The sequence below is a fragment of the Micropterus salmoides genome, unplaced genomic scaffold, assembly GCF_014851395.1.
Source record: "Micropterus salmoides isolate LMB-PRFRI ecotype aquatic unplaced genomic scaffold, ASM1485139v1 Ms_hic_scaffold_7, whole genome shotgun sequence".
Taxonomy (NCBI): domain Eukaryota; kingdom Metazoa; phylum Chordata; class Actinopteri; order Centrarchiformes; family Centrarchidae; genus Micropterus; species Micropterus salmoides.
In genome coordinates, this window is record NW_024044459.1 from 17,476,042 (window position 1) to 17,490,183 (window position 14,142).

At 38.8% G+C, this 14,142-nt stretch overlaps 2 protein-coding genes across 3 annotated transcripts; one reads left to right on the top strand and one right to left on the bottom strand.

Moving 5' to 3' along the window:
• The first annotated feature begins 2,923 nt into the window (after positions 1-2,923).
• On the top strand, positions 2,924-8,807 carry agpat9l (1-acylglycerol-3-phosphate O-acyltransferase 9, like). 2 transcript variants are annotated; one of them, XM_038703703.1, is made up of 14 exons: positions 2,924-3,063; positions 3,614-3,817; positions 3,939-4,005; positions 5,223-5,371; positions 5,515-5,660; positions 6,154-6,228; positions 6,335-6,424; positions 6,507-6,600; positions 6,699-6,814; positions 7,174-7,229; positions 7,452-7,537; positions 7,668-7,796; positions 7,944-8,023; positions 8,302-8,807. In XM_038703703.1, the coding sequence occupies exons 2-14, from the start codon at positions 3,674-3,676 to the stop codon at positions 8,408-8,410; spliced, it is 1,341 nt and encodes a 446-aa protein (XP_038559631.1). In that variant the 5' UTR covers positions 2,924-3,063; positions 3,614-3,673; the 3' UTR covers positions 8,411-8,807. The 2 variants fall into 2 exon arrangements, with proteins under 2 accessions (XP_038559631.1, XP_038559632.1); XM_038703704.1 differs by lacking the exon at positions 2,924-3,063 and adding an exon at positions 3,123-3,278.
• Positions 8,808-11,290: 2,483 nt separating this feature from the next.
• myl7 (myosin, light chain 7, regulatory) lies at positions 11,291-14,107 on the bottom strand. Its single transcript, XM_038703705.1, has 7 exons — positions 13,786-14,107; positions 13,436-13,537; positions 12,292-12,367; positions 12,005-12,109; positions 11,839-11,917; positions 11,690-11,738; positions 11,291-11,598 (listed from the first exon to the last, which is right to left on the bottom strand). Exons 1-7 carry the CDS (start codon positions 13,786-13,788, stop codon positions 11,494-11,496), a joined length of 519 nt encoding a protein of 172 aa, XP_038559633.1. The 5' UTR covers positions 13,789-14,107; the 3' UTR covers positions 11,291-11,493.
• Between the last annotated feature and the right edge of the window lie 35 nt (positions 14,108-14,142).

The following is a 14,142-nucleotide window of genomic DNA, read 5'->3' on the forward strand; positions in this document are numbered from 1 at the left end:
GATGATCTGAAACATTTCAGTGTGACAAACATGCAAAAAGTAAGAAATCAGGGAGGGAACAAACACTTTTTCACACCACTGTAACTCAAATCCAGTGACTGCACACTTTGCCACATGGTGGCCCTGTTGGAAGGCAGTCTGCAAAAATGTATATTTTCGACACCTTCATGTATGCAATTGAAATTATTTAAATCAAAGGTAAACAGAAGAGGAGCTGTGTATAAAAACCTCATAAAAATTGAAACCACAAGTGCAGTAGTGCAAAAGAATAGGAGAATTAAATGTGGAGTCTGACACATCGGATCTCTCTCCTCTAAAGTTGTACTAGTAAATTAACTAATATCAGATTATAATATTGATTTATTTTGTCTTACTGAAATCTGGCTGGGTGATGGAGAATATGTTAAATGAATCCACTCATCCTACTCATATTAATACTCACATTCCTCGAGGCACAGGCCGAGGAGGTGGAGTTGCAGCTATCTTCGACTCAAGTCTACTAATCAGCTCTAAACCTAAACTAAACTATAACTCATTTGAAAGCCTTGTTCTTAGTCTTTCACACCCAAGTTGGAAATCACTGCAACCAATTCTGTTTGTTATAGTGTACCGAGCACCTGGTCTGTACTCTGAATTCTTATTTGAATTTGCAGAGTTTTTGTGAACTTTAGTCCTTAAAACAGAGAAAAATAATTATTGTAGGGGATTTTAATATTCATGTGGACGTTGCGAATGATAGCCTTAGTACTGCGTTTTTTTAATTGTTCATAAACCGACTCACTGTTTTAACCACACCCTAGACATTGTTATGATACATGGTATTGAAATTGAATATTTAATAGAACCCCTTTTCATCTGACCACTATTTGATAACTTTTGAGTTGCTATTGCTGAACTACACGCCATTAGGCAAAAATTTCTATAAAAGATGTCTGTCTGATAGTGCTGTAGCTAAATTTATGGATGTGATTCCATGAGCTTTTAATTCATTATTAAGTCACAAAGTAACAGAGGACTCCTATGCTAATTTCAGTCCCTCCCAAATCGATCATCTTGTTGATAGTGCTGCAGGCTCGCTGCGAATGACACTCGACTCTGTAGCCCCTCTAAAAAATAAGATAATAAAACAAAGACAATCCTGTTCACTCTATATTTGCTTCCTTTAGGCAGTATTATCAGGAAACTCTCCATAAACTTTTATTGTTATGCAGATGATAATCAGTTATATCTTTTGATCGAGCCAGATGAAACTAATCAGTTAGCTAAACTCCAAATGTCATTCAGGATGTTAAAACCTGGATGACCTGTAATTTTCTAATGTTAAACTCAGATAAAACTGAAGTTATTGTTCTGTATTGTTCACCTCCGTGCCGCATTATCTAAAGACATAGTTACTCTGGATGGCATCGCCCTGGCCTCCAGCACCGCTGTGAGGAATCTTTGAGTTATCTTTGATCAGGACATGTCGTTTAACTCTCACATTAAGCAAATTTCAAGGGCCGCCTTTTTTCACCTACATAATATTGTAAAAATGATGCAGAAAAACTAGTCCATGCATTTGTTACTTCTAGGCTGGATTACTGCAATTCCTTATTATCAGGCTGCTCCAAAAAGTCCATTAAGGCCCTTCAGCTGATTCAGATGCTGCAGCACGTGTTCTGACAGGAACCAGGAAAAGAGATCATATTTCTCCTGTTTTAGCTTCTCTGCATTGGCTTCCTGTAAAATCCAGAATAGAATTTAAAATCCTTCTTCTCACCTACAAAGCTCTTAATGGTCAGGCACCATTTTATCTTAAAGAGTTCATAGTACCTTACTATCCCACCAGAGCACTGCGCTCCCAGAATGCAGGGTTACTTGTGGTTCCTAGAGTCTCCAAAAGTAGACTAGGAGCCAGAGCGTTCAGCTATCAAGCTCCTCTCCTGTGGAACCAGGTTCCAGTTTGGGTTCAGGAGGCAGACACCATCTCCACATTTAAGAGTAGGTTTAAGACTTTCCTCTTTGATAAAGCTTATAGTTAGGGCTGGCTCAGGTGAGTCCTGAACCATCCCTTAGTTCTGCTGCTATAGGCTGAGACTGCTGGGGGATTTCCTATGATGCACTGAGCTCCTCTCTCCTCGTCTTTCTCTCCCTCTGTATGCAACTTCATCCCATTAATGCATGTTACTAACTTGCCTTCTTCCCTTTCCTGTAGTCTTGTGCTTTCTCGTCCCTCTCTCTCTCCTCCTATCACTTCCTGCAGGTGTTTCTGGCTCTGGAGCTGTGGAGTCTGGATCAGTAGTTGCCCCCTATGTTCCTGCTTGACACCCTCTGCTACAATTATTATTACTAGTCCTTTTGTTATTATTATTGTCATTATTATCATTAACATTATGATTATTATCATAAACATTACTATAAATATCTGTACCATTATTCATTCAGTCTGTACCAACATTACCTCACCCCCAACAGGTCGAGGCAGATGGCCGCCCACCCTGAGCCGTTATTCTGCTCGACGTTTTTCCTTGCCTCTGTCGCCTAGTGCTTGCTCTTGGTGGGAATTGTTGATTTGATTTTCTTTAAATAATATCACAGAGTATGGTCTAGACCTGCTCTTTTATGAAAAGCACTATGAGATAACTGTTGTTGTGATTTGGCACTATATAAATAAAACTGAATTGAATTGAATGCCTTCATAAAAAGCCTGATATGTAAAATAATTGTATTGAACAGAAATATCTAAATTAGAGATGACCAACATCAATCAATACAAAATGCATTAGACATAACCATGTTGCACCATACTATTTCTAACTTGATGCACAGCGGATGAAACACTCCAAATAGAGTTGACATAACTTGGACTTAAAATGACTGCCCACCACTGCCTGCCTTTGCCTGAATTTGTCTCACTGTACAGAGAATGTCGACTGCGCTTCCCTTTCTGTCCACAGGGGTCCCTGTCGGGTGCTGCACCCTGAACTTTGTCCTAGTAGAAAATGGGCGTGTTTACTCTCTGAGCCCAATCCTTTGGATTATTTCTCAGGAAGACGGGAAATGGACGGGATTCAGGTTTGACAGGTAAGAAGAGCGCGTGTAACTTGAAAATAAAGTTTTTTATCCTTGTAGAACTTGAGCTCAGACATTTGTATTATTTCTTAGGAAGATGAACAGATTGTTAACTTTGTAGAAGAAGAAGCGCGCGTGTAACTTGAAAATAAAGTTTTAGAACTTTGTAGAACTTGAGCTCAGTCCTTTGAGTTATTTCTCAGGAAAAAAGGACTCAAGTTTGACAGGTAAGATGCGCGTGTGTAATTTGCTAAAGCGTTGAAACTTTGTAGAACTATGCAGTCCTGTTGTACCATCTTCTCATAGTTTTGTTATTCATGGGTTTGTTTATTTTGGCAGGACTACATGTGATTTTGATTTGTTTCTGTGCGCTGTGTCATTGTGTGTTTCTGTCAAGTGCACTATGACCACTTGAGGCTTTACTCCTGATTAAATTAACTGGAGTGTTTATTTTGCTCCCCTGGGCAATGTGGTTGTTGTGTCTTCCACGGGATGAATCTATCTTGTCTGTATTTCTTTGGTGACAGTAGTGAAATATGACACTTTTCTTTCCCACATACAGGACTACACTACATCTGAGCCACAGGGGCTGCTGTTGTGCACCTCAGGGAATAAGGTGGAGATGGAGGATTTCTGGGCATTGGTGCTTTGGGTGCTGTACGTCTGGCTGTACCTCATTATCAGCCTCATCATGATCCCAGCCATGTTTGGCTTCTCACTGGGCATCTCCGAGACCTACATGACCATCCTTGTCAAAACCTTAGAGGTACTGTTGTTTACTTCGCAGATGTAGGCTACATGATTTAAGCTAGGCAGATATTCCGATTCTCATCCATTGGATCACATTTACCTGGCCATGAATGACTGCTGTTTGTCCTCCTCTGCAGTGGGCCACTCTGAAGATACAGAAGGCAAATGCAGAAGAACAAACACTCAAAGCCTCTGCATCTAATGGTGAGTAGATAGATTTTAAAGAAAAGAAATCCTTGTGGTAAGGGCGCTTAAGAAAATTTGTAGTCATATCCTATTGTGAAAGATATAGAGACTGGTACATGTGCTGCAACACTAGATTTCATCAGATACTTTATGACGAGTCTCTGTAAGCATGTTGCAACAATATTGCCCAGTTTTTAAAGAGTAATTGATTTACACATTTCAGAACGCTTTTTGTTTCTGCATACTTACTTCTGGGATGATAGCCCTGTGAGCTTTAATGGCAGGTTTAAATGGCTTTAATTTGGACTGCAGGACTGTCTCTGTCTGGCAGCATGACTCAGTTAACTTGAGGACTTTTATGATAGGCAACAAAGTAAAGTTGCTCCGGGAACTCTGCCTATCTCACACAATGCAATCACTCAACTCTTAATCAGTCACTAAGCTATAAAGGGTGCTGTCCCCCGCTGTAACACATAAAGACGTTAGTTATGTCAGCAAAATGTGGCCTCTGCAAAGTTGTTAAACGTCTTGATTGAATATTGAATTCACGGTTTTGGACTTTGCCGGCTGGGTTATCAGATAAGGCAGAGTCTAAACTGAGGTCTACTCTTAACTGTTCTGAGACCTGTTAGGTCAATAATAATAGATCACAGGCAGTGTAACCTTCATTCCTCAGGACTGCTCTCTGAACAGCTTAGTTCTCCAGTTAGTAATATGTATTTCAGGTCAAAAGCTGAAAGGCCATGTATTATGTGGGTTGATGGCTAAAGCAAATTTTTTCGAAAGTCCCTGCGGCGATGAGAAAGTTACACACGCTTACACTTTAATACAATCTATTATCTGGGCTCTTACTATATCAGAGCTGAAATCTGCTCTTTAAGCCAAATGACACTTGTTAACACATTCTTACTGTAGGTGATACAGAGTTGCTGTTGATTCTTTTCTTTCTTCTCTAAAGTGCTTGTCACAGAATGGTTTTATGCTTTGATATAATATAATAATTTCTTTTAGTTTTTTATTTTTATATCATTCTTGCTAAGTACAGAATGTAACATCCTTAAAAGAAAAACTTTCCTGAAACAACATTTTTTTTCTTCTATTGACTCAAACCATTTCATCCTCTAACACTATCAATACAATCTAAAAAGATACGACAAAGCTGATTTACCTTCCTGATTGCTTTACTAAGATAATGATTCCTATCAGATGATTGAGTTTGACTGCATGTGTGTTAGGTCTCATCCAGAGGGAAGATGGCTCTATGGAAAAAGAGTTAGAGGAACTTAGACGCAGTCGCCCCAAACCACCCGTGGGCGGTGATTTTACACTTTGTGACTGTTTCTATTTCACCCGGAGAGGAATTGAGAGCATTGTAGAGGATGAGGTACATTTTTACTTTATTAACAAGAACACAGTTTGCAATATAAATGGTAATATGTGATTTATAATCACTGGTTTTGCATTTCAGACTTTAAGTGGTCTGGTTACGGTAGTGTGATTTTTAATTTCATTCATTTTTAAATTTAGGTGACACAGCGGTTCACGTCCGAGGAGCTGGTGTCCTGGAACCTACTGACTCGCACCAACAATGATTTCCAGCACATCAGTCTGAAGCTGACTCTTGTCTATGGCCTCGGCATCCTTGTGAGATACTGCATCCTCGCCCCTCTCAGGTACACAAATACTAAATTTCATACAATACAATACAGCATTGCAGCCCAGGCAGAAATAAAGTTGAATCAAACCTCAGCGGGTGGAGATGTAGAACTGTTTGTTCTAGGAAACATTATGTTTAAACTGAAATTAAAGCTCATAGGGAAACAAGAAATGCAAAATCATAAAATGCAGAAATGCACTCTCTTGTTTAAACTTTGACCCATTTTTTTCTTTTTCTAATAAGTTTGTCATGCACTGAACTGTGGACATTTGGCTCTACCTGTTGAATTCAACTTAATAAATAACATTGTTGGTACATTCAAACCAGCCATTTCTCTGACAACCTGCTATCAGACCATGCTTCTTTGTATTTTTATAATAATTATTTGAATATGAGTCACTGACTTAAGTTAGTTTTCACTTACATTTGGCCTACAATCACACAAGAAGACTTCTTAAATTTTTGTCTTACTGTTCAGCATTTACATCAGTGTGTTCTGCTTTGTCCAGGATAACACTGGCGTGCATTGGCCTCAGCTGGTTGGTCATAGGAACGTCTGCAGTCGGATTACTTCCAAATTGGAGGTGACTACAAACTATAATCATCTCAATAATAGTCATGGTCCATATCTAACTTTTCCCATGGAAATGGTTCCCTCCTCATTGTGTTTGTTAATGTGTGTGTTTTTAGGATTAAGTTGTGGCTCAGTGAATGGGTCCATGTAATGTGCTATAGGATCTGTGCTCGAGGACTCTCTGCCGCCATCCTCTATCACAATCGGTAAGTGAGCCTCCTTACCTTTTTTACAGAGATAAAGAATATGTTCAGAGACTGACTTTGTGTCGTCACTTCGCAACAACAGGGAAAATAAACCCAAAAAAGGAGGAATCTGTGTCGCCAATCACACCTCTCCTATCGACATTGTGATTCTCTGCAATGATGGGTGTTATGCAATGGTATGGAAGCAACTTTCTTTTTACATTTCCACACTGATGGGTAATTGTTCATGCTAAATCATGACGTGCTGCCATAATTGCCTAAACGTGTTGGTCAGGTGGGTCAGGTACATGGAGGTTTGATGGGAGTTGTCCAGAGAGCAATGGAGAGGTCCTGTCCTCATGTCTGGTTTGAGAGAGCAGAGATGAAAGATCGCCACCTAGTGACCAAAAGGTCAGTATTCCACTCCATAACTTCAGCACGTCTTTTTCAGGCTTGTCTTTGCATATTTTTCTCGCCTGTATTTTCTCTCTGGCTGCTCTGGTACTAAGAGAGGTTGGCATTTTCCTGGCAGTAAAGTCTTCTAAAGTTTCTGTGTTTGTTCTTATCCAAACAAGAACAGATATGTTTTGGAACGCTGCTACTGAACAGTGACTTATACATTTTGGATTCCAGTATCTCCAGTATCAGTATCTGGGACACTCATACCAGATGTTTGGTGAATTCTCCCAAATGTGAAAAAAACTTCATAGGTGCAATGTAATTTATATAGTCAAGAAATGGTTTCCATTACCTCTTTGTGTTGCTTCCAGGTTGAAGGATCATGTGAATGACAAGACAAAGCTTCCCATATTGATATTTCCCGAAGGTGAGTGTGACCATGTAGAGAGATAGTTACTTTATCCACACCAGTTTTAGGTTTGTCTTTATATAATCAAAGATAAGACTCGGAGAGTGTTGTTGTTTTAGCTCACTGGCTGATGGCAGTCTGGCCACTGAGCAGTGACAAGTGAGTAGCTATTTTATGTGGGTTTGGAGAGAGCTCACACAAATCTGTCCCCTTTAATCTCCCGATGTCTGGTTTCCACAGGAACCTGTATCAACAACACATCTGTCATGATGTTTAAAAAGGGAAGTTTTGAAATTGGAGCAACGATATACCCAGTAGCCATTAAGGTACTTAAGTCCTGTCTATCAATCAAGCTTCATGCCTCCTTCAGATTGTTTCTGGCCTACTGGCTTACAGTACATATTTCAAAGTACAGTTCCTCACTGGACTTTTTATGTGTTTTTGAACTTTTCTTAGTATGACCCAAAGTTCGGAGATGCTTTCTGGAACAGTTCCAAGTACAGCATGGTCAGTTACCTGCTGAGGATGATGACCAGCTGGGCCCTGGTCTGCAATGTCTGGTATCTACCAGCTATGCACCAACAGGTGTGTATGACATTTGCTGAAGCACGGGAGCACATGCATGCATAAAGCCACGTACACAGCCCACAGGTCCCACCTCTACCTCTCCATATATGTATATGCACAGACACAGCACAGCGGACTGAGTTTATTTTCATTCAAAAATGGCAGGAGGGGGAAGACGCTGTCCAGTTTGCCAACAGAGTTAAGTCAGCCATCGCTCACCAGGGAGGGCTGGTAGATCTACAGTGGTAAGATTCAACCTCTTCCCTTTCTTCACTTTCTTTATTACAGCTGGTGGGTGAAAATCTTTTATCAACAAGTTTTGAATTCACAGAATTTTTTTTCCAATAGGAATGATGAAAAAATATTAATTCACAGAGGAATGTGCAATCTTTTAACTGAATGTCAAACATGTAAAACATGAAAAGTAGTTTTTAGCTTTACAGAGATATTTATGGAAATGGGACAGATGTGGTTAAATAATCAGCTGCACCCTTTGTTTGTCACTCCTTGGCTGCCTCTGCAGGGATGGAGGCCTGAAGAGAGCAAAGGTGAAGGAGTCCTTTAAAGAGCAGCAGCAGAAGCAGTACAGCAACATGGTGGTGGGAGAAGACAGCAGCAGCAACAGTGACTGAGATCCCGGCCATGTTTTTGGGGAATATGCACTGGAAACAGGCCTCTCTCCTCTAGTATAATCTCATTAGCCAGAACTGATGGGGGAATACTGCCAAGTGGACTTAAACACACTGTGAAGCCTTAGGTACAGCTAAAAGGTGGAGAGTCTAGGTGATTCACAGAAAACACAAATGCAGTATTGAACTTTATGAGAAACAGATGTGCTGAAAAGGGAAATCTCTCTCTGTTTTTACTGCTGCTGAAGATACTGTAGCTACAGTTGTGATTGAATGTTAATGTTGAGAAAATGCTCTGAATGAAGTATGTGATTTCAGACAAGCTACAGGTTAAAAAAACTCTTTCAGTCAGTCGACTCATTCATTGTTATTTAAAATAAATTTCAGTTTACACTTTCAATACCCACGGTGTGATTGTGCAGTGGCGAGCCTGGAGGTAGTAGTACTGTTTTAGAACATAACATGACATATTATTTAACACATTTAACAAAGAGAAAATTGGATCTTGCAGTGTTATACTGTGACATAATTAACACTGGTAAGCACCTATATAACATAGTTTTCAGTTAAAAGACAACCTGTTTGAACAATCTTCCATTATTGGATTTAACACTGATTGACATATATTTTAGTTTTTAGTTATTCAAAAACTTCTTGAACAGTGTTTCTGGTAACCGTGACTGCTCACCCTTTCTCACAGAACTGCAAAGGTAACGCATGGACACAAGAGACACAAGAGTTTGGCACTTAAATAATACAGGATAATGTTGCGTGTAAAAGCCAAGTTCATTAAATATCCACATGAGATGTTACAGCCTTAAAGGAGAACACACAGTGCAGACTTTTTGGATCTCTCTGCACTGGATGGTTTTCCCGAGGTGTGACCCTCACTGCTGCCATTTTCCTGTGGATTCACCTCTTTGGATCCTTAAAGCAAATTAAAAGGTTTGTTTTAAGTTCACTCACTTTAACTGTGTGAATGTCGACGCAATCCAGATTATTTCTTTTTCTTTTTTCTAATGATCAGCGTTCTCACCATCATTCTCATGATCACTGGGACCTGTGTTGTCCTGCACGCCCTGTGTAAAAACAAACATCACTTAATCACGTCACAGTGCCACATGGTGTCTGACAGCCACGTAACCGTTATGAGCCAATACTTGATGACAGTACTTACCTGCAACAAGTTAAGTTTGTTTTTCTTTCTCTGTTCCTGATATCTGCAAATGTCAACCATGAAAAGATGTTTAGATGTGAGTGCCAAGAAAGTCAGCTGAGTCTAATTTATTTACAGTGATGTGTAGTGGACAACAGCCAGTGAAATGTGACGTTCTGCCTCTTCCTTTTAGTGAACTAGCCAGGAGAAACTAATGGTATAATGAAATATTTATGCGCCTGATTAGTGTCCCACATCTGTGTTTCCATCTGCACAGTTCAAATGACAAACAGGTTGCTGCTGATTAAGACCGGCAGTGTTTAAATTATTTTATCTCTTAGCAATAAAAGCCAGTAAAGTTGCTCTGTGGCATATAGTGGTTTTACCTTATTGAATACAGTGGTTTCTACATTCAGAACAGCCCTGGCGTTAACAAACTGTTATCACATTAAATGTATTACTTGCAGAATATGATTTAAAATTTTGCTAGTGAATTAGTTAAGTAAGTTTTAAAATGGGGAATAAACATCTGCAGTTGGACTAACCAAATTGGAGGTCACCAAATATAATTCCACACAAAATACAGATGTTTAATTAGGATGGGCAACTATTTAATTATTTGTGAATATACCTGCAGTTTAACAGTTTAACAAAATCACAGAGTGGGCCTGTAACAAAACATGCATTTTCTTTATCAGCAAAATACATGTGATAGAAACTTCCATTAACTTTCTTAAAATGTATTTCCTGCATTGACATCCCTATAATGTGCTTTAACTGAAGAAGAGAGAATACTCTAAGTCCAGTGTGCTGAACAGGCACGGCAATAGTGTTTCGTATCTTATCCATCGATTCAAAACATCGCAAGTCTTCTTCAGCTAAGTTTGAAATGTGCACTTGTTAGTGTGTTTTCAGTACACATGTGCAGTAATCTAGTTACCCACCGCTGCAGATAAGAGTCATAGTTCCTGTTCGCAGGTTTGGTCCTCTTCTTCAGTCCATCTGGTGTCCATGTTGTGCTTGTATCTACTCCTACATCCACACTGCCTGCAGCTCCAGATGCAATAGGCATCTTTGACCAGTAGGACTGCAGATTTCAGAAATCAAAAATAAACTCACAATCATTTGGATACAACTCTGCTGGTGCAAATATGCTGAAAGTAGAGCTTGCCTTGTAGAGTTTCACACACTCCTTGCCCTCTTGTTGGTGACTGGCTGTTTGCTGTGTGAGCAGGAAAATGTGGCTGTGGAGTTTATGGAGGTGTTTGTTGTTGCATCCATGGCAACAGTGTCCAGAAAGATGGAGAATAGAACAGGCCTCTGTGGATGTGAAGGAACCACTGACGTTTACTTTACTTTACTTTAATATAAAACATTTAGAAAAAGTCCTGTATGCCTCTACAAGCAGCCTGTGGAAAGTAGGTTATCACAAAACATTTTACCAACAAAGAAAAACAGCCTTTGTCTTAGTTTGCTATTTTAGAGGTTATCCACTTGGTCCTGAAAGGGTTTCATCATGGTTGTTGTGACTCTCAATATGCAGAGGAACAAACATTACAGTACAACAAGAATTACACCAATATTTGAGTTATGTATTAAACCCTGTAATTCTCCCTTTTCTTTATGTAACTTCCCTTTACTTTTAGGGGGTCACATTTATGGTAAGGAGTTTTTAGTCTTTTAAAGTGGTGCTTAACAAAATGAACATTTGTAATCAACAAAGAAGCTTTTGAGGAGCCCAAAACTTTATTCTCAATAGCATACAAACAACGGAGCCAATTTTTAATGCAGCATTTATAAGCATTGGATATTTGTTAATGAATGAATCAAATACTCCAACGTTAGTCCACCAGCCATCAAAGTTTTTGAATTATATCCAGCCAGTGTAAAAGAAAACTGACTTGACTAAATTAATTACAGTCCTTAGGAGTTAGGATTCTTCCTTCTCATCTCCGTGCGTGATGATGTAGCAGAGTGACTTGTAGTCGATGTTGCCAGTAGGATCAATGGGAGCGAGCGCGAAGGCCTGATCCACCTGGAGGTTGACAGAGTGACAATTTGCCTAGTGAAAATTATTGTCTCCAAAGAATAGTATGAGAGGCACTATTAAAATAAAGAACACAAACCTCTTCTGCTGTAAATTTATCAGCCTGGTTCATCAGTAATCGTCTAAACCTGGCAAAGACAAAAAAGGAGAGGATAAATAATAAATAATGTTACGGTTCATGTGGAAAATATGAATAACACTAAAGCTAATAAATAAAATGTATCTTACTCATCCTTGTTAACAAAGCCCGTCCCATTGGGGTCAAAAAGTTTAAAGGCAGCAAGTATAGTGTCTTCAGGATCGGTACCTGGAGGTAAACAAGCCGTCAGCATCTTCTAAAGGTTCATCAAAGGAAAGTCAGAGACTTGATTGAACATTTGTGAAAAGCTCTCACCGTTGAGTTTCTCCCCAAAAAGAGTCAGGAACACAGTGAAGTTGATGGGACCCTTCCCCTCATTCAACATCTCATCCAGCTCCTCATCTTGGATGTTAAGCTTCCCTGGTACACAATAACACACACACATACACACACATGCAGATGCACACAGAGTAAGCCAATGTAAACCAATACATCAGATGCAATAAGAAACACAGGTTACGTCAGTAGATCCTACACTTTTTTTATTTTTCGATATATGTTAAAAGATTAAAATGATGAAGAGTTAACGGTGAAGAAAATACCCAGCTGTGCGTAGGTCTCCCTGAGGTCCTGTTTTTTGATAACACCATCTCTGTCTTGGTCAATGCAGCCAAAAGCCTGTAGGATAAAGTGCACAAAAATAATAATGATGAATTAAAATAAAATATGAAATAGATACATTTTTTTGATTGTTTAAAACAGTTTTCTATTGAATTACAAGTTGTTTTTATTCAAGTACAGGCAAGCTGGTAATCGTTCAGTAAAAGTAGGTATTTCACCTTGCACAGTTTACAATAATCATTTTAACCAATTGTAAGAATGTGCATTGAATTTAATTTAAGGTGTTTCTGTATTCTCAATGAAAAGGGAGGTGAATTTAGTCATACAAAGCATTATAATGGATAGCAAACACAATATTAGCGCTTCACAATCTGTGCTTCAGAACTTTATTTAGTGCATTTCCAAAGGACGTTTGTTAGCACTTTACATTACAGCTCGGTAATAAGAAGGTAATAGTGGGGTAGTAGTTTGATAATTAAGAGGTATAATTAAGTAACACCATGTAATTACCAAAGTAGTAAGCAGGTAATAGCTTGGTATTAATAATGGGTATATCTGGGTAATAAGAGGTAAAACTATTTAGTAATATTATAGTTACATTTTGGTAACAATACCGTAACATTTTAACAATAACATGGTTATATGAGTACAATATGTGGATTACATAATAGTAATAAGGTGACATTAATGGGGTAATAACCTGATAATCATGGGGTAATATAGGTTGATGTTTTTACTATATTATAGGCTAAAATGAGCGTAGTACTTTCAAAATCATGTGAAAATTCTTGGAATTCCAAATTATAATGCTAAAATTCATTCTCTCTTATGTTCCATTTGCTTCAAGGTAGTACTGTACAAATGATATTTTTAATGCTGTGGCTTGTACAAGTAGAGACTATTACCACGAAATTAATTAAATAGAAACAGGTAGTTTAGCATTTTGCAACCCTGATTTATGGTTTCCAGGTAACAAATCACAGCATTAAACATATCTTTGCACAGTATTACCTTGAACTAAAGTAAATGTTTGGAATTCAAAAACCACAGGTTCCTACGCAAATTTCCTCCAAGAAAAGATTTAAAGGGAGCTGTCTCCAGGCAGGACAAGACTCAGTACTTTACCTCTTTGAACTCCTGGATCTGGGACTGCTCGAACATGGAAAAGACATTGGAGCAAGACTTTTGTCCTCCCCTCTGTCTCTTATTGGAGGCTTTCTTACTTGCCTGAGAAGATGAACACAGAGTGTTTACATATTTCTTTTTTTGCTGGAGGTCACGTTTTGTGTACTGCACAGTGTCTGCATATAAATAAGTCATAAGTATCCAAAACAACTGTTTTCACAATAGAAAAATGATGTTCTTAAATACGCAATTGCTTAAATACATACAATAAGAGGATTCCTAAATTAGTTTTCTTTTTAAATCATCACTGACTGAAAGAATCAAAAGACTGAAAACACTGACTGACTTACCATGTCCGAGTGATTGTATGTGGACTCCCAGCTGAGATGTGATGCTGGGGTGGGTTTTATGTATGGCCCATGTTATCTTCTACCTTCCTATAATAGCCTGTGATGGGCAGCACAGTCCCTTACATGGCCATGGCTGCTCTCTGTGTATCACCGAAGGGACCTGATAAGAGGTGAAGCAGCCAGGATTCCTCTGGGGCTGGAAAGTAGAGATATGAAGAGAAGAGTCAAGACAGGGGAAAGTGACCTCTGACAAGCACTCAACCAAATAAAATTACCCTTCAGAGGTCAAATCAAGCTCTAAACGTAACTTAAATTATGTTTTATGCACACTATTATCAAGACTTGATTATCTCAATT